The sequence below is a fragment of the Vanellus vanellus genome, assembly GCF_965231255.1.
Source record: "Vanellus vanellus genome assembly, chromosome: 1".
In the NCBI taxonomy this organism is placed as follows: domain Eukaryota; kingdom Metazoa; phylum Chordata; class Aves; order Charadriiformes; family Charadriidae; genus Vanellus; species Vanellus vanellus.
The window spans coordinates 63908982-63928477 of NC_138905.1; the positions used below are offsets into that span (position 1 = coordinate 63908982).

A 19496-nucleotide genomic window follows, 5' to 3' on the forward strand; every position below is an offset into this window, starting at 1 on the left:
ATGGCGACTGCACCGAAAGAAGCAGAAAATGCTATTGGCTTGGAGGAAATCCACATGGAGAGACAAGAACCCCCGAAAGGTGGGTTTGTATTGGCAGGACTAGAAATTTGGGTCCTCATTTAGCTACAGCAGAGGGAGGGTCCCCAGTCCTGGCATTCCACCTACCTAAAACCTCTGTACACAGAGCCACAAGCATCAGCTTCACACTGCTCCTCTCCCACCACAGCTACCAGACTGGTGGTTACTCCTAAAGTGGTGGGAAGACCTGACTGGCTTGTTTTTTCTCAGGCCTCCATTTTGTTTAAACATTTTATTATACCTGTAATTCAAGGATTCTTTCATTTTTGATAATTTATTTTTGAAAAGAAAAATGTGTTCTATTTCAAAAGCATTGTAAAGTGAAAGAAAATGTAGAAAAGCATAACAAGAAAAGTTCTGCATCTGAAAAAAAAAAAGGAATTTTCTCCTGAAATTCTGCAGTAAGTTATGTGTCATTTCAGAGGTAATGTCAATGGGTTTGAGATGACTTAGTTGGGAGATAAATGGCCTGACAGAAAAATTTATGCAGCTATGGCTTTACCTAAGTAAGAGCTTAAAAGTATATATATACTAAAAGTGTCTGCCAGGTCTGTTTATAAAGTTGTCCCAGTCCTGGTCTGGAGATGCTTCATTTGCTCCTGAAATGGGGTGGAAAAGTCAGGAATAAAGGCTTAGGAGATGATACTGAGCCCAGAGTCCCTCGTTGTGCTTGTCTTGCAGGGCTCACACCTAGGGCAGCCCCCAGCTTACACCGCCCGTGCTGGGAGTGGGCCCATACCCCAGGGGCACAGAGGGGCTCACTGTCACGGCAGTTTGGGCAGGGGAAGGAAGTAAACCATTGCCCAGACACGGCACCAGCCACATGTTGCTGAAGGACCTGCGGTAACTCAATACAAGGCTGTCCTTCCTCCATGTCCAACTGGCCCTGTCCCCCACTGGCTGCTGTTTCAGCAACCCCTAATGTGCACAGCCACCAGAGTGCCCATGGGCTGGTCAGTGGACACACAACTGGTAGATGTTTCCAGCCTTTTTCCTGGTGCGGTCCCGCAGCAGCATGAAAAACATTCACATTTCATTAAAAGGAGGTACAATTTGACTGCCGACGTAGTTGTTTATCTCTGTGTTTCTTTCCCTTTGGTGTTCAGGGCAGAAGACATTTACAGTGGAAGAAGCTGTGGAAACCATTGGGTTTGGGAGGTTCCACATCGTGCTTTTCCTGATTATGGGCAGCACTGGGGTAGGTGCCTGCAGCCATCCACACTGGCCCGAAAAGACACTCTTCTCATTTTCCTTATTACTGTTCAATAACAACCATAATCATCATGGGCACATACTGAAGGCCATTTTTTTCACATTTACCTTCTCAAGCAGGATTTCTGCTGTTGTCATTTTTGACCAAAATCAAAATTGTCTAAAGTTGATATCAGTTCTATTTCAGGGCAAAGCTGAGCAGGTTGGCCCAGAGCATCCTGGCCCGGCCCCTACCCTGGTGCACTCATGGAGCATGTCTTCAGTAGTGCCTGAGGGTTAAGTTCAGCCTCCCGACTGCATTTTTCACACCATCCCTAGGGCACCCAAACCCTATTCAAGCTAGCATGGGAGGGCTGGCCTCCTCTTACCCTTGGCTACCTGAAAAATTTCCTAACTGCCAGGGTCTTGGGTTAACGGTGTATCTGGTCTGGGAACTGGGGCAAAAGCCTGAGGCCAGGCCGGGGTAAAGATGCAATGGGGACATATCCATGAGGATCACTGCAGCTGAGATGCAAAAGCCTCTAACTATGTGTAAATGATAGGCTTGTTTCTTAACTGACGCCAGCTGCTGGGGAAAACAGCCAATGGAGCAATGAAGTTTTTAATCAAAAACAGGTTTAAGAGGTCATCTTTGCGTTACATGCCCAAAATCACAGCCAGGTACCTAACCAAGCAGCTTGGTTGAGGACCTTCCACTGGCACAGCTGGGTCAGAGTCTCCTCTGCAAAGGATGAGTTTCTCCAGCCTTCCTAGATGTACAGTGTACCTAGAGACCTGCTTTCTATATCTGCACCGTTCTCCCCTCCTCTCCTTGTTTCCAAGTGCTCGGGCCTTCCAGATCAGGCACAGGGTTCAGACCACTGTGGAGGCACCGTGGCTTCACAGGGCTGTTTTGATATGGTGGGTCTGCCATGGCTCCCAGGGTTGGTAGGACTGAGGGACTTTCCTCTGTGGGCTACTTGTGGCTTCCCTTCTTGCTAATGTGTACACTCATTCCTGAAGGTGGCTGAAGCCATGGAGATCATGCTAATAGCTGTTGTTTCCCCTCTCATCCGATGCGAGTGGCAGCTTCAAGACTGGCAGGTGGCTTTAGTGACAACGGTGAGTGACTTGTGTTCCCCACATGCAGATCATCCACTATGTGGACATTGTCCAAGGCACCACCACAAGCTTTGTAAAGTACATTTCCCAGTGGAGCAAATAAATTCCTAGGGCCTCCTCTCAGGGACAAGAGCAGTAGCACAACTGTACAAAACTAGAAAGCAAGCAGATGTGAGTACACATCTGTGCCCAAAGCTGTAATGCCCAAACAAGCCCCCACTTCCGTATTCTTATTTTGAAGTCCTTGCCATCCAACCCTCAGCTTTGAGGGTTGAATCAATGAGTGCCTACATGGAGGAAATCAACCCCTGAAAGCCACCTCATGCTCATGGTTCTGGGCACTGCAGTTCATCCTGCTGTTTGGAAAGCACTCAACTCGCCCACAATTCAGAGAATGGAGCTGCCTGGCGCTGCTGGGAGTGGGCCCTCCACAGCTGTGTTTCAATTCTCCTTAGATGGTGTTTTTTGGCTATATGGTCTTCAGCATAGTGCTTGGGCTTCTGGCTGACAGGTATGGCCGCTGGAAGGTGAGTAAGCTTTGGGGGCTGCGAGTCCTTTTCCTTAGCCCCGTGGCAGCCATGCACCTGGCTGAGCCTGTGGTTTGATGACCCTAATTTTGCCCCTTTTGCAGATTCTGCTGCTCTCGTTCCTCTGGGCAGCCTATTTCTCCCTGCTGACCTCGTTTGCTCCATCCTACATCTGGTTTGTGTTCCTGCGGGCTATGGTAGGAGGTGGCGTGTCGGGCCACGCACAGGGGTAAGGTCGTGCTTTGCTCCTCATGGCATGGGCACTGGCAAGCCAACCTTCATGAGGAGGTTAGCGGAGGCACATACGGACCCGAGGGTCTGAGTTCCCGGGTTTGCAGCAAGAAAGGCCCTTCAGCTCATTTTGGCTGACCCTGGCAGGGCGTCCAGTTTCCCTTGTGCTGAGCCTGATAAGCCATGGCTGCACTGCGACCGGGAGGAGACGGAGGGGAAGGGGCCTCCACAGGGGCTGGAAGTGGAAAGTGGAGAGAATTCCCACACCGCCTTAAAACAAACTGCCGTTTTGTAATTTCACTGAATCCCAGTCAATCGACCTAAATTGCAGTTCCCAAGGACTCCTGAGCTCAAGAATAGAGGGGGCAGCTGGTTTACATTAAGCCAGTGACAGAGGGATTATTAAGCACATATATTATAAAAACAATTAGACAGGTAACAGATGAGCAAAGGCTGCTTACTCATAAAAAAGTCACAACAATTCTGCTTACGTAGCAAATTCTTCTTGAACTGATGTAAAACATTCCCATTTAAATGAAACTTTTCACCCTGTTGGGGTGGAAAGGGGGACATGGAGGGGAACAGGAGAAATTCACACTATTAACAACCACTTCACTAGGAGCCTGGCAAAATAAATTATTTCTCTCAACTCTCCCAGGGAATCAAATGAAACATTTCAGCATCTTCCAAGGTTCCTCGAAGCCTGGTTGCTGCCCACACAGGAAAGCCCAAAACCAGTTGTGTTGACTCAAGAGCCCTTTGCCAAAGCGCAGGACAGGAGGGAGATTGGTGCTGTTGGGAGGAGAAGGCACCATGTGCCTGGGTCACACAACAGCCAAGCTCCAGGGGCTGCCTCCCTCGCAGGAGGGCCCCTGTTCCCTGGCCATGGAGGCTACTTGTCAGCCTAATGAGGACGGAGGAAAATTACATGTTTTATAAAACACCTCAAAGGCCAAGATAGAAGGAGCCAATGTGGGTCTCTCTCCTCACCCCTCTGTCTTTCCAGCCAAGGAAGCTCTATTCACAACTGTAAGCTTGAGAGATGCCAGTGCCAGGCCCTCCCCCAAGGGCTAAGCAACAATGGAAAAAACTCTTTTCTTTATTTAATGAAAAAAAGATTCACTAAAAATTGTCCACTTCTGCAAAGATACTCTGTGCCTGTACTGACACCTCAATCACCCCGCAGGACCTTCCCCTAGGTTTCCTGATGCACAGACTGCAATATTTACCTGCCTGTATCCTACAGCCATGGCCTGGAGGGGATTCATGCTGTCCTTCTCCCTTACGTGTAATTTGGTGCCTGCCCGAGTGAAAGGCATATTGAGCAGGGGATCTCCCCGTCTCTGAGTGCTCAGCGGTGGAAGAGGGATGGTAGTCTGCCTACGGGCAGCAACGTCCAGCACTGACTGAGCTGAGCTGACCTGCTACTGGATTGTTATAGAGATTTTCTTTATTGCTGTATTTCTGCACTTTTTTTTCCCTTTTTCACTAGGCTTATCATAAAAACAGAATTTTTGCCCACCAAATACCGAGGATATATGTTGCCCTTATCTCAGGTAAGACTGAGCACCTTATTGTTTCTTCTAGCCCTGAGTCTTGGGAGATGTGTCCTGCTGCTCTTTGGAAGCTGGGTCTCCAACACATCAGCCTTTCTCCCAGAGTATTCACACTTGTCTTCGTCCAAGCGAATGCCTGCTGCTTCCTGCACCCTGGAGTGTGGCATCTGCCTTTTTAAAGATGTACGCAGGCAGCTGCCTACAGAAGAGAGGCAATTTCTTCTCAAATAATTAGATGCTTCAAACATTGCATGGGGACTTCTAGTGATGGCTGACACCCAGCCTCTCGGTTGCCCTATCAATAACCGTGCTATCTGCTCTAACGGGGCCAGTGCTGATGGGCTTTCCGGCAAGCCCTGGGGCTGGTGGCACCACCATGCTCCTCTGGGCCTGGGCTCATCCCTCCTCTCTTTGAACTCGTTTAATAACAATTTATTACTAGGGTGAGTCCCAGATAAGGTCCTAATCTGCGCCTCTCCCTGTCCCTGCTCAGGGCTTTGCATGGGGTAAGGCTAGCAAAGATAGTCCCAAATTCGTCCCGAGATGTGCTGGGAGGGTTGTGACCACTTGCTGGGCAGAGACCACAGCAAGTGTGACCAGGATTGTTGCTTACTTCAGATTTCTGCAGTGGGCACTTGATGCATATGCAAACGATCTGTGGAGGCCTCATCGAGCACACAAATTAATCTGACTGTTGAACCACAAGTGTTTGTATACGGTCTTGGTGGCAGGGATAATTTGCTTTTCATTACTGCCTGTTTGATCCCAAGGCCTCATTACCAAAGTGTCATCAGAAACACAAAGGTTCATGAAGAAGAACACTCTTGTATTTCTCCCCAGAAATTTGTTATTTCTGCCCACAGATTACTCATGAACTTGCTGTGGTTTTTATGTATTTGTTTGTGCTTTGTGCTGGCTGAGCTCCCTTGGGTGATCCCCTGGAACGGGACGCGTCTCCTCATGGCAACAAGTGAACTTTGGGGAGGAATGTACTTGCGGATCTGGGGCCAGATTCTCCTTTGGTATAAATTGGCATTGAGTCCACTGGAGACCCACCAACTTCCAGCAGTGGAAATCTGGCCTTTGGTGCTTGTAAATCTGCTGCTTCCCATCAGATACTTAGACAAGAGGAAAATTCAGGGGCATGAATATTAGCAGAGAAGTGACTAGAAGGACAAAAGAAGTGGCTTTAAGTACAATGGTAGCTATAGCTAGTTATCTGTTTTCATCTGGAACTAATTAAGACTATCTTAAGCTGTCCCTCCCCAAATCCTCCTCTTTCTTTCCCTCTTCCTTTCAACCCAAGCTCAGCTTCTCAGACAGCTGCAGGATGGCTCAGTTTAAACAACAGTGCTCCCCAGCACAGATCCCCACCTATCCGTGGAACCAGACCAGAAGAGAATAGACAAATCATTGCCATGTGTTCATGTTTTAACCTCATCCTCTCCCTTGGAAAGGTGTTTTGGTTGGCAGGATCCTTGTTAATCATTGGCCTGGCATCGGTGGTGAACCCAACCATTGGCTGGCGGTGGCTGATCAGAATCGCCTCAATCCCTGGCATCCTTCTCATCCTAGTGTTCAAGGTAGGAAGAGCTCCTCTCTCTGCTGCACCACCACTGACCTGGCGTCTCCACAGGCACCAACAGGCATCACCCTCCACCTCCTACAAGCCTGGGGCTGTCCTTGTGTCCTCCTCCTTTCACCACCATAGCCCTCTCACCCAGGGGTCTTGGGAAGGTCCTGATAGCCTGGGCCGGGGGGGAGGGGTGGGCTGCAGACCAGCTGCTGGGGAGATGTCACCCTATAGGAGATGGCCTGGCTTTGCCTTGCTTTGCAAAGTCCCTGGCTTTTCTGCCCTGCTGTAGCCCTCGAGCACCCCAGGCTCCAACGTCCAGGCTGCCAGCAATATCTAAGGACCACAGTGATGGGCCAGGCATCGAGATGAAGACAGACTAGACAGGATGTGCAAAAAATCCTGAGTAATATCTTCAGTCCAGTGCTGGCCACAGCACACCGTTTTCAGCCTTTACATTTTCTAGGGCTGAGGAAAGAAGCCTCAGTAAAGTGTTCACAGAGCAAATGGGTGTCAGGGTCAACCATGGCTTCGACAGGTTTACTCATGCTTCAGAAATATCAGCCTCGAACATGAAAACCATCTTATTTGTGGGGACTGATGTGGAAAATCCCTACTTAGAGTGCTCGTGGGCACTGCAGTGCTAAGCTGTGGTTCAAGTCATGCAGATGTGAAACCCCTTCCTGCAGCTGAATGAATGCAAAAATCCATCTGGGGTGCTACCTGGGCAGTCAAATGCAAGGTCTCTGTGAATGTCCACTCGTATAACTTTGATGTTTGGGATCCCTGATTATTTTGCCAGAAAAAAAGTGGGTAGCAAGAGTTTTTAGTTCAGAGGAAAAAAAGACACAGTCAGCATACGTACCTTTAAAAAAGGAGGAGTCTTTAATTCATATTTCAGTGATACACATGTAATTATTTATAATTTAATAGAGCCAGAGCCATCATTTAATGAAAAAGTATTTTATTTTGGAAAGAGCATCAGGCATGGGAGAATGCTGCAAATGCTAGTAATGAGTGAGTTTGTTCCAAAACTTCACCCATGTCTTCCTTTTTCTTAAGGGCCTTGTTGAGTCTTCCAAGACTTTTGCTTAAGTAAGCAACACGTGCCTCATCCCATTTTAGAATTTCAATTAATTAAGGGTTGGGTTTTTTAAACCTGTGTCTTCGGCTTCCACCTCTCATTGTCTTTGGCTTCCACCTCTCACAAGGGCATGCCACAAGCGGCTCAGCAGCAGACCCTTGGGGGCTGTACTAAGAAACGGGTTTGTTGGGCAGGGTGAGTCCCCCAACATGGGGTACGGGGAGCTGGGACATGCAGGTGTGCTCCAGGACATGGCTGGGGAGGAGGACGGGCAAAAGGCTGTTCCATCTCAGACAGTGCCCTGTGCTAACCTGTCCAGGCTCTTGGGCACGATGGGAAGTTGTGAGTAGGGTTGCGTGGACAGAGAGGTGCAGAAAGGCTTTCTGATGCCACTGCGCTTTCAGTTCATCCCGGAGTCTGCACGGTACAACATCTCCACAGGAAATGTGGCGGCTGCCCTGGCCACGCTGCAGAGGATAGCCAAGACGAACGGGGCAGCAATGCCCGAGGGAGTGCTGAGGGAGCCCGCCAAGGTAAGCTGAACCCACGGCACTGCCCGGCCCCTCTGTCCCAGGCAGGACTGCTGGCGTCTGGGCTTTGGGGAGGGGGTGGGATTGCCAAGCATGTCTTGCTCTGCCTCTCTCCCCTTCCTCGCCTGGTTTCTTTCCAAACAACTATTGGATGTGATGATGAAGATGTCACTTTTGTTTTGAAGAGGCAGTAATCTTGGCCTTCAAAATGGAATTGTTTTCTGCTTTTTTTCACATTCTTTTTGTTCATTCAGAAAAATATTGTGCTGAGGAAAGATTTGTTTCCTTTACCACAAAAAAGGGCTCCTGGGAAAGTGTATTGCTCCTTATTGCCCATCCATCCCCCTGGGGTGTCCCCTGTGTCGTGAGACCTGGGATCTGCCCCTCAGGGGCCCTCTCAGGGCTGTGGCCGGTCAGGCTGCAAGGGTCCCTGCCATGAGGTCACCCCACTGCTCCCAGAGGCTTCTCCCAGCCCCTGCCCAGGCTTGTCTGCTGGTTCCCCACACCCCAGGTCCCTGAGTGTGGAGCTACTGACCAGCAGAAGAGGGTCAAAGCAGGAGAGGCCATTTCAGAGCTACCACCGTTTGCACTTGTAAGCAGCTGAGCAGCTCAGGAGTTGAACCCTACTGGACCAAAACGCCCAAAAGCACATGTGGGTGTTGCAGGAGGGGCAGAAGAGCAGCTGAGGGCCAGGTTTCCCCCAGGCTGCTGCCCCTTATCCCAGTCCAGGCCCTGCTGACGGCAGGGTGGGAGGACTTATTCAGGTGGCTCCTTTGACCCCCAAGAGAGGAATATTGGACAAAACTATTGTCTAGAGCCTCAAAAATATTTTCCAGCTCTTTTAAGTCCCTTTCCTGGACCTCTTTGCTGCTTACTCAATCCCACAGGCACCAAGCATTGTCCTTAGCAATTCATGCAAGATGGTGCTATTGTATTGGAATTAATTAGGATTAAAGCTTCCCTGTAGTTTAATTGAATTTATGTAATGGACCCACATTGGCTGTGGGAAGGGGCTTTGTTAGCTGTGCACCCTCTCAGGCTTAACCAATGATGAGGAAAATAAAAATAAAGCAAACACAAACCATCCCTGTGAACTGGTCTCCCCTCGGTGGTGGGATGTTGGGACAGCTGCTAGTCCTGGGCAGCAGCAGGGCTGGCAGGGTCCCCCAGTGCCTTCTTGTCTCTCTGCTCGCTGGCATTTCAGGCCTCCCAGCAAGATGTACGTGGCCACAAACTCGCTCCACAGGCAGAGCAGCTGATGCTTGGCCCCTCTCCCCAGCACGTGGGGCAGCGGGAGCTGCCAGCAGCCCCAGCAGTGCTGGCCCCCCAGCAGCAACCAAGTCCCCCTCTGGCACCAGGATGGTCATGCTGGGGTCAGATGACTGCCAGGGGATGGGGGTTCTTTGGGGGCTGGGAGTGCTCAGGATATTCTTTTCTCCTCCCCTCCATCCTTTGCAGTACGTCCTCCTGTGGGCATCCTTTGGGAAGAGGGGCTTTCCTCTCCGGAAGGCTGATGGGGTGCTATGTTGTGCCATGGGCAGCCTGGGGCAAGGGGGGTGGGCAGGGGTGCCAGCTGCTGCCACAGATCACTTGCCTCTGTATAAAAGATGCCTTCTAAAAAACTCTTTCTATCAAATGATTTGCAGGAAAGGAGAGGAAGATTCAAGGACCTCATACACCCCAAATACCTCAGAACCACTTTGCAGATATGGATCATATGGTAAAAAAAATTATTTTTTTTTCTTCTATTGTTTATCAGCTCATTCTCTCAGTTTGTTATGGTTTGAGAGACCCATAACAATTTGTTGTCATTTAGACAATCATTCTATCACCCGATGACCCCTCCCCACCTAGGAAAGGGAAATCGGGAAAAACAAGAAAACCCAGGAGCTGAAGTATAAATAGATTTAATAGAATAAGATTAGATAATTAACATTAACAGCACTAAAGAACTGATATTGATCCCGACACCAATACAGAATATGCAAAGATTATACTCAGCCAATTCTATCAGTAGGAAGCTGTGCACTCCCAGCAGTGGACAGCAAATGTCGGACACTGCGAGCGCTATGGCTTCAGGAGGATGGGAAGGCCTCAGGGGTCCGCCACCAGGGCACGAAGTTCTCAGGATGACAGCCATCAAGGGAGAGAGCGAACTTCGCAGCAAATTTTCTAATTTATAATGAGTGTGACGTTGATGGTATGAAATAATCCTGTTGGCCAGCTTGGGTCAAGTGCGCAGGTCTCGCTCCTCCTCATCACTGCACCTGGCTAGCTCGAAAACACTGAGACCTTGAGACCCACACATCATAGCTGTCTGTAAAGTAAATATTTTCACAAATTCAGGCACTGGAGTCTTCTAAAAGTGCAGTTTTCCCAAGCATTAGAAGAGAAATTAGTCCTGTGTCTCTCAAACCAGGACACAGTTGAACACATGTGGGGATTAGAAGCCTCCTGTTGTTGACTCTGCCATTACAAGACATCAATTCTGCCTCAGGAGGCAGCTGCTAAGGGGAATCCTTGGCAGCTGAGGGGGAATATGGGGGCAAGGGTCACCATAGGCTTGTCCTGATCTCAGCCCATGCCTCAGACACGCTGTGTTGGTTGATGTGAACATAGGCAGAGAAAGGCTGGACATCCAGGATGGTGCAGGGCACCATGAGTCCTTTCTCAGGACAAGGCCGTTCAGGGGAGGTTGGGGGGGAGCCAGGCGAGAGCCACAGTGTGCTGCAGTGATGCACCTTCCCTTCTTGGTGTAAACTTGTTCTTCCCAAGAGGAGGACAAAGGCACCATCTTTGCAGGCCAGCCAATGCACCAGTGAAATAGGGCTCCAACAGAAACTCATTAACTGTTACCAGTGCCACTGGCCAGGGAAAATTAAGATTGAAGAGAGGCAGGTTTCATATGCAATGTTCCTGGTAGCTGTATGCAAGGGTAATACATGTTTCATTGATTTTCCTGTCTGGAATGGAAATGTATAAATAATGGGTCTGTGGGAACTCATTGACCCAAAATGTTGCTAAGTCAGGCCTTGAATTTTTTATGTTTTTTTTCCCCTCAGCTTGTATGAGTGAAATATCTTATGAAATATCTTTCTTTTTGTTTTTCAATCCTCCTTTCGCTCCTAGTCCCCCCAGGAGCCGCTGGCGTGTTCTTGGGTTCGCATTCCCACACCCCAGCGCCCTGAGCATCCCCCGCCTCCACAGGCAGCCCGTTTCCTAGCCCAGATTCTGCTGCTCGTTTCTGAAACTGCCGGTGGAGGATAAAAACCTGAAAAGCACTTCTCGGCCTGCTTATGATTAGGCGTATGCTGAATTACTTGATAACGACACAGCCGGGCTGCCATCACCAGTGCTGTGTTCTTGACAGCCAGCCAGGGTGCAATGTGAGCCTCTCCAGTCAGTTAATGAAAACTCCTTTCAAAAATCCCTGGGCAGAAAGGATAACGACTTTAAAAAAAACCTGGACAGTTGCCTCATGTGAGCTGATGTTGAGATTCCCTGATCAGGGCCCCCCGGGCAGGGATGGTTCAGAATTGTCTCCACTTACATCCCTGCATGAGGAAGGGGACCAAAGGGGCACGCTCTCCCCAGCGTGACCACAGCAGGTCACCTGCTGCAGGGCAAGAAACAGCACTAAGGGACAAGAAAAATGGTGAGCTGGGGTGGAGTTCTCCAAGGAAGAGAGGTGCATGGACATAGGTGGTGGTGGTAGTGGTGTGCCATGCATGGGGTGACCAATGACCTGGTGGGTGCCTGAGTCACTGCTGGGTTCACGCTAAGAGGGTCCATCACGCAGAGCTGGTACATGCAGCGGGGGTCCCAGGGCACCCCAAACCTGCTGCATTTCAGTTTTGTCACTTTCTCCATTGCCATCACTCACTACAGCTTTCCTCCCCCCCAGGCTTGGCATAGCCTTTGCTTATTACGGCGTCATCTTGGCCAGCGCCGAGTTACTGGAGCGGGACCTTGTCTGTGGATCTGCGGCACGACCAGTGCAGGACCCTGGCAATGATGCCGAGGAGAGCCGCAGCCCCTGCCACTGCCACCTGTTCGGACCCGCTGCCTACCAGACCATGATCATCAGCACAGTCGGAGAGATCGCACGTAACCTCTTCTCCCCTCCCTGCCCTGCCATTCCCTTCTTACAGGCAGCCAACACTCGCTGCAAAGCTTTTAGATGTGCGTGCGTTTGGTGACGTGCCAGAGGTGGAAATGTCCTCAGCATTGCTGGCAAGTGCCAGGCACAGGGTCTGGGGCTCAGGCCGTGAGCTGATGGCCAAGGGGCAAGGGAAGGCATTACTCCCCAGGTGAATAATTCAGCTCCTGATGACGGTACGGGGCCTTCCAACAGCAGAGCTGAAGACCTCCTTTGCAGTTAGTACATCCTGACAGCCTTGGTTGGATTCCAGGGGAAATTGCTCCTAACTTACCAGAACCAAGCCTGGATTCCCAAATTCCCAGACATACAGTTTTGGAAAGTCATAAATAAGCAAGGCTTGCAAACAGTTGCATTGATATAACTGAATGCACCACACAAGTGTCCTGCTTTCCAAGAGATGGTGGCCTCAGGAGCAGGTCCTGTGCTGAGCGCTACAGTAAAGGACAGCTAGGTGCCCAGGGAATCCACAGCAAACCAAAACACTCCCTGGTGCAGCCTGCCGGGGAGCGCTGACGGTGGTAGGATGGCCCAAAGGCACACACATGGCACCCTTGAGAGAACTTGGCACTGCATGTTGGTCTCGTATTGCAGCACTGCTGGGAGATGAATGTTTTCCCTGGTTCATGTCTCAGCAACTGAGCTACAACGCAACCAGGTGGTGGATCCTGGGCTGGGGCGAGTCCAGGGATGCACCCAAGTGTCTGCTTGGCTCCCAGCTCACGGAGGCGACTCAACGGGGCACACTCTGGATCCCACTATTTGGCTGGGCCGTTGCCAGAGTGAGCGAAACCACCCAGGCCTGTGGTGCTCACCCAGGGGGTGCCTTCCTTGCATGGCTCAGGACAGGCAGTGGTGTCCTGCCATAGGAGAGCAGGGCAATTTCAGAGAAGGACAAGCTCCATCCTCAGAGGGGGAGGACAAACAAAAAAAGGGGCATGGGGGAAAACTACAGGATTTGGGTACAGGAAGGGATCTATAGGGTTTGTGCATTTTGTAGAGCATTGGTAGGCACTGGGGATGCAGAGAGGTATCTTTGAGGCACACTGCATAAGGTCTATCAAGAGAGACAGTCATTGCAGTTAGGTCATCTAACATTTTACGGTTTTCCTCTTTGTCTCCAGTAAATCCTTTGAACATTCTCGGCATCAATTTCCTGGGAAGACGCCTGACCCTGTGTATCACCATGGGATGTACAGCACTGTTCTTTCTTCTCCTTAATATCTGCACCTCGAGGTAGTCTCACTCAGCACGCGGGTGTCGTTGAGGCAGGGTTGCAATGCTGTGGGCAGAGGGGAGTACCTGTGGTACTCTCAGGCCAGTCAGTCAGGCCAGTAATTCCTATACACATGAAAAGCCCCTCTGACTTGTTCCCTGTGCTTCCCAGGAAAGCTGCGGCAGCAGATGTTGTGGTGCAACTCACTTGTATTACTGAGCCCACGCAGCTCCCCCTAAGCATACAGCAAGCTGCTTTCTAGTGCAGGCTGCAAGATTACAAATTATGTGAAGAACATCCACCAGAAAGAAGTCATATTTTTCTTTCAGTCCCTTCCCCCCCCCCCCCCCCCCCCCCCCCCCCCCCCTTTCTTTTGTGTTTGGCAATGCTACATATGTCTCCTCTAACTTGTAGCATCGGGCACTTGAAGAGGAGCTCGAGGCATCAAGGGAAAGGCTGCCCCGAGTGCTGTAATTACCAGGCTGATTTGTGAGGATGCGTAAAGGAGACCCCTCCCAAGCTTGCAGGGCTTAACAGTTACTGCAAATCAGGATGGCTTCAAGCTGAAGTTTCCTTTAAACTGGCTGGTGGCCTGGCGACTGCTGGCCAGTGGTGTGCACCCCTGCTGCCTGCTCTGTGGGCCACTGGCGCTGGAAGCTGGCTGAAATACTTGGGAGCTGGAGCGGGAGGCTGCAAATAGTCATTAAGCTAAATGAGCGCCTGTCAGGAAGCTTACAGTCATTCACTAAGGCACCGGCCTCTGTGGTGCTAGTATTGTTATTTTTAAGTTTTCCCTGAAACTGAGCCTGCCCATCATATTTGCTTGCAACAGATATACAGAGGAACCAAAAGCAAGGGCTGGGCTGGAAGACTTGACCATAGTGCTGTAGGCACCAGCTGAACTACTACAGTCCTGTTCAGATCATTGCCTCCAGCCTTTAACACTGGCCTAAAGGAAACCCAACATGTAAATAGCCCATTGTCAAACACGACTAAAGAAAGATTATGCTGGTCAGCAATCAACATTTCCTTATATTAAGCCAGTAAAAGCCTCAGCACGGTGCCTATCCTGGGTTGCATCTCTGTTGATCACTGTTCACTGCTACTGACTCTTTGCTCCACACGCTTTTCTCTCTAGCACAGGCATGACTGGGTTCCTCTTCGTGCTGCGTGCCTTGGTTTCAGCAAACTTCAACACCATCTACATTTACACAGCAGAGGTGAGTCCTCCTGGAAGTACGTTAAGCTGCTTTGGGCCATGAAAGACCATCTGCCTATACCCAGGAATGCTGCCATCTTTATTGACTAGTCAGAGTCACCTTCCTTGACCTAAGTAGCCCTGGCTTCCTGGCCCTGCTGTTTTCATATGCAAGATCAGGGAAAGAAACAGAAAACTAGTTGGAGATTACAAGAGTGGGTGGAAGAGGAATGCCTACTGAGGCATCTGTTTGTCAGCTACTGCAAAACATTATTTTTGAGGATGTTGTGTACCACCATCTTCCAAAACCCACAATCTTTCCCCGTCCCAACCCCTGCAAAGTTAGAAAAAGGCTACCACTGAAAGGAACCTTTTCCAGCACTTGAGGGACTGATGTAGTAGTATGAGGTAGTATTTGAGGTTATATATATGATATTTTTTTTTCACTTTATGGAAGTTGCTGTGTTCTGTCCGCAAATAGTTTTACTCCTTCAGAGAGCTCGTCCTTCAGACAATTTTGGAGCCATGAGTTCTGTGGGTTAAGTACGCATTGTTGGGGTATTTTTGTTGTTCTTTTTTAAACAATTGTGTGGAGTTAAATGTATTGCCTTGCAGATTGAGTAAAGTGATAAAGAGCAAACAGAAGTAGGTCCCTGTGTTGGCCTGATCCTTCCTTTAGTAGTACACTATGGTATTTAAGCATGCACCAGGCTTGAATAAATACCAGCCTTTCAACAGTCCTGAATGGGATGCTGTTGATGTAAAGACTGTTGCTGCAACGGCCATATCATAAACCGATACGACTCACAATTTAATCAACGATCAAAACCAAACCTGGAAATCCTCTTTCTGACCACATGTCTGGGCTGCTCTTGAATTACCTTACCTCCATTGGCTTGGCTCAGCAAAGTATTTAAACAAAGGCTTACATGAATATACTTGCTAAAATATATTGATATTAACAGGACTTAAGCATGTGTTTTGTTTAACTTTAGTTAAGTGTTTTATTAGCATAGGTGTTTGGGAGATGTGAAAAAGAAAATACACAAAGCACATTCTCCTAAGTCCAGAGGTTTCTTATTGGGATCTGGTTTTCTTTTTCCTCCTTCTAAACAAAAGTGCTGTTGGTACAAATAAGCAGGCAGCAGTCTTGAAGGCTGCAGACAATATCCTTTCTTCCTGCTTTCCAGATATAGGGCCTGGCAATATAAATGGAATTCTTCCTTTAGCACCCAGTCTGTCCCCTGGGACTTTGATGTGCTTCTCCAGCACAGCTGGGAGAAGGCAGGGGGGGAGAGGCGGGCAGGGAGCAGGAGGATCACATCCAGCTTTGATTGATTTGCCCTAAAATTTTACTTGGGGCAAAAAATGGCAGATTTTTAATGGCACAAACAAGACCCAAAGGAGTGCTTTTTTTCTTTTCATATTTTATCCCACCAGCTACCCTTGACAATGTAATGGGTCTCTCTGAAGAAAAATTAGAAAAAAGAAAAAGGAAAAATAAGGACACGTATCACAAATTGTTGTTACACTAATCTTTCTGGCCTGTTTTAGGTTTATCCCACCACAATGCGAGCCCTTGGGATGGGAACAAGCGGGTCATTGTGCCGTGTGGGAGCTATGGTGGCCCCATTTATATCACAAGTAAGAGCATGCTTGATAATGTTGGTAAACATTGTGCCAGTCACTGCTATCAAATATGTGGAGAGATGCCCCTGAAGTTCACAATAACAAAAGCCACCAAAAAAAAAAAAAAAAAAAGAGATGTATTCAATTTCCCCCCTCCCAACTCATTAGTTCTTTACCTGATGTTTATGCAGAGTACTTATGTGCCTTTGCCAGATGCAAACCTGCAAAAAAAAAAAAAAATCTCTTCCCAGAGATTAGTATTTCTTACTTTCTGAAAGCTCTTAGATTCACAAGATGTTGTTTTTCTATTGTTGAGTCTCTCAGGTGCTTGTGACCCTTTATCCACTCTTTAATTCCTAATTAACTGCTGGTTCCCCCCTCCCGTCCCCCCCAATACCACTGAGCCGGTGTTTGAACTGTTCTTTTGCCTGCAGGTTCTTATGAGTGCTTCTTTCATTGGGGCCCTGTGTCTTTTCTCATCTGTGTGCGTCGTGTGTGCAATCTCTGCGTTCACGCTGCCCATCGAGACCAAGGGCAGGGCGCTGCAGGTTTGTATTACCACTCCTGGAGCTCCCGCGCACCTACGTCCTATTTAGACACTAGTAGAGGATGATTCAGCCAGACTCTCCAGAGGGCTCGTAAGCCAAAATAAGGCCTGACAGGCAAGCGCAGGAATGTGTGCTGCAGCAGCTTAAAGCACCGTCGCCCCAGTTGCCTAAAGCTCATGTCTCGTAAAGGACCAAACAAGAAGACCTGCCCGAGCCCCAGCTCCCTCCTGCCAACATGTTCGCTTCAGCTAGCGCAAGCCCCTCTTTGCGTGTATCATCTCCAGTCCTGACTTGAAGTTGCTGCTTCACAGGCACATATTCCGGTCTGCCTGTGCTGTAGGGAGAGAGAACAGCCGATATAAGGAATATCTTAAACTACTAAAGCCGCTTTTTCATCAAATTCATGTCAAAAGCCTCAAGTGCCTCAGTCTATTGGCTAAGCCCTTGTGGCTAGCGTTTCCTAAAAAGCGATCAGCCAAAACACTAAGCAGAAAGATTAAGGGGGAAAGTTTAAATTCAAACAGCCTGCCATGCAGAAGTCGCGCTAGTTTAATTACAGGAGGTGGTGAGCAATTCTGTGATTCGTTGATTAAGCTATACCAGCATGGGAATTTTCACGTCAAGCATGCAGCGCGCCCACATCACGCTGCCTGTTATTCTGCAGTCTTACCTGTACAAACCAGAAGACCATGGGCTAAACGATCCGCATTCTTTAGCAGCCTAGAGCAAGACAGATATTTGATCAAAATGTTTTATGTGGGCTTCAGAACCAGACTTTATAAAAAACCAAAACCCTGTATATACAAACACACACACATATTACATATGTACACACACTTAACTTCATTGGGTCACATCTCCTAAGGTTCCCCCAAAGTGCACGGGACTGTTAACCTTAGGGTTTTCAGAAAAGCAACATATTAATCATTGCTTGCTTCTTTAAATGCTTGTCTTTTAGAAATGCTTGTCTTTTATTTTCTGTGCCATTTGAAATATCTATATGATCTTCTGTAAAAGACTGGGGAAAAAATAATTAAAGTTTAAGTAAGGAAGTGGTCAAAGCAACTTATTCTTCCCTTGTGGGTGAAATTCAACCCCATACACAGAGGCCAGAGAGCCATTTAGGCCTTGAACTGGTTGGATTTACAATAATTACTAAGCAAAACACTTTATTAAAACTGCTTTAGACATAAAAGGAAAGCTTTGATTCAGCTACAGTTGGATTAACCTTGGCCAACAGTAGCTGAGATAAATGGGAGTGTAATGATTCCTTAATGGCATCCCCCTTTTTCCTGGGGACTTAACTCAATAGCATTATTATCCTCATAGCTGCAAATAAGAGTTATAAGCTCCAGCTGCTGGCCTTTACATGCACAAGTCAAAAGGATGGAAAACCAAAAATCTGCAGAACTAGCTGTGTAGTCAGAGAAGCCACTGATCTTAAATTCCACTTGCTAAGTCTTACCTGGTGGCCATTTCAGAGATTACACTTGTGTACGTAGTCATTCAGGGATCGCCAAATCACGACTGTTGAACGTATTGTCCAAGGGCTTCACACAGTACAGTCATCCAATCCATACAAGAATTTAAATACAAAATGTAAAAGCTATTTTAACATGGCAATATTTAGTCCTAAGGCTCCAGGCAAGAGATGTGCTCCTTAAAGCTAGATTTAAATGAACCAACTAAATATTAAATATGTAAGTAAATTTTTGTGAAATCTAGACAATGACATTTAAAAAGCATATATACTCTTGTTTCAGTTTACATCAGTCCACTCTCAAAGCACTCACAGGGATTGCCTGTCAGAGGCAAGACCTTTTGGACATATCCAAAGGCATATTATTTTCCCCTGTATCCATTTCTCTTGGTTTTCATGTGCATTTTATTAATTTTATGTATTTTTTTTCTTTCCCCTTTTTAGCAAGTAAAATGAAAGCGAGTGCTTGATGTTGGATTGGGTAGGAAAGAAAAATAAACCTTTGGAATCTGTCATTTCCTGTGAGCTGCATTTGATGTTGATTGCTTTGCCATACTATTTCCATTATTAAAAATTGTAACTGAACAGTGTAAGATCTATGATTTGTATGGACAGATGGCAAATTTCCCTTTCTTGTGATTCAATAAATAGATGCTTCCTACCTGTCCTGTGAAGCGAGATGAAGACTCTTTACTACTAGTGATATTAGTAGTGATATTACACACACACACACAAAAATAAGGAAACCAGACACCATTCAGTGGATCAGGGCAAAGGGGGGAAAATACATAAAGTAGATACAGTCTTTGCCATAGCACCTTGAGAGAATATGGTACCTTCCTTTAAAAACAAAACAGCATTCCTCAACTATTTGTGCATATACCATCTGCATTAACAGTAGTTAAATTTAACATCTCAAACCTCATTGCTGTGCCAATTTCTGAAGATACTTAGGGTGACATTCAAGACCACAGAATGAAAGTTGAGTGCAATTTTTCCAGCGGATTATTTAAAAAGAGACATTTTCAAATGACTTACAGCAGACAGATACATAACTGGACTGCAGGACTACATCTACACTCCTCTCTCCAGTATTTTCCACTGGGAGAACAACTTGAGTGTGAAGCTGTATAGTGTCTAACTTCACCTCTAAATGCACTAAGCCTCCTAATAAATCTGTGCTTGCAACTTACAGTCCAGAAAAACACACAGCACCTTCCCTCTGGAAGCACCATTAAATTTGGTGACAGGGTATCATCTAGGACATCCAGGCATTGCTAAATCTTTAATACTTCAAGTATTGCGATGGCAGTGCCTCTTATTTCTTATGTCTGTGCTACTGTAGTGTGCCTTGATCGCACCTGTTTAGTTAGA

At 47.8% G+C, this 19496-nt stretch overlaps 1 protein-coding gene across 1 annotated transcript; it reads left to right on the forward strand.

The window, feature by feature from the left end:
- On the forward strand, positions 1-18578 carry SVOPL (SVOP like; the record flags this gene model as incomplete). Its single annotated transcript, XM_082479136.1, has 15 exons — positions 1-79; positions 1185-1276; positions 2293-2391; positions 2847-2918; positions 3023-3147; positions 4642-4705; positions 6163-6288; positions 7767-7895; positions 9539-9612; positions 11797-11999; positions 13176-13287; positions 14406-14487; positions 16020-16109; positions 16529-16642; positions 18567-18578. 15 exons carry the CDS (start codon positions 1-3, stop codon positions 18576-18578), a joined length of 1473 nt encoding a protein of 490 aa, XP_082335262.1.
- Positions 18579-19496: the final 918 nt, after the last annotated feature.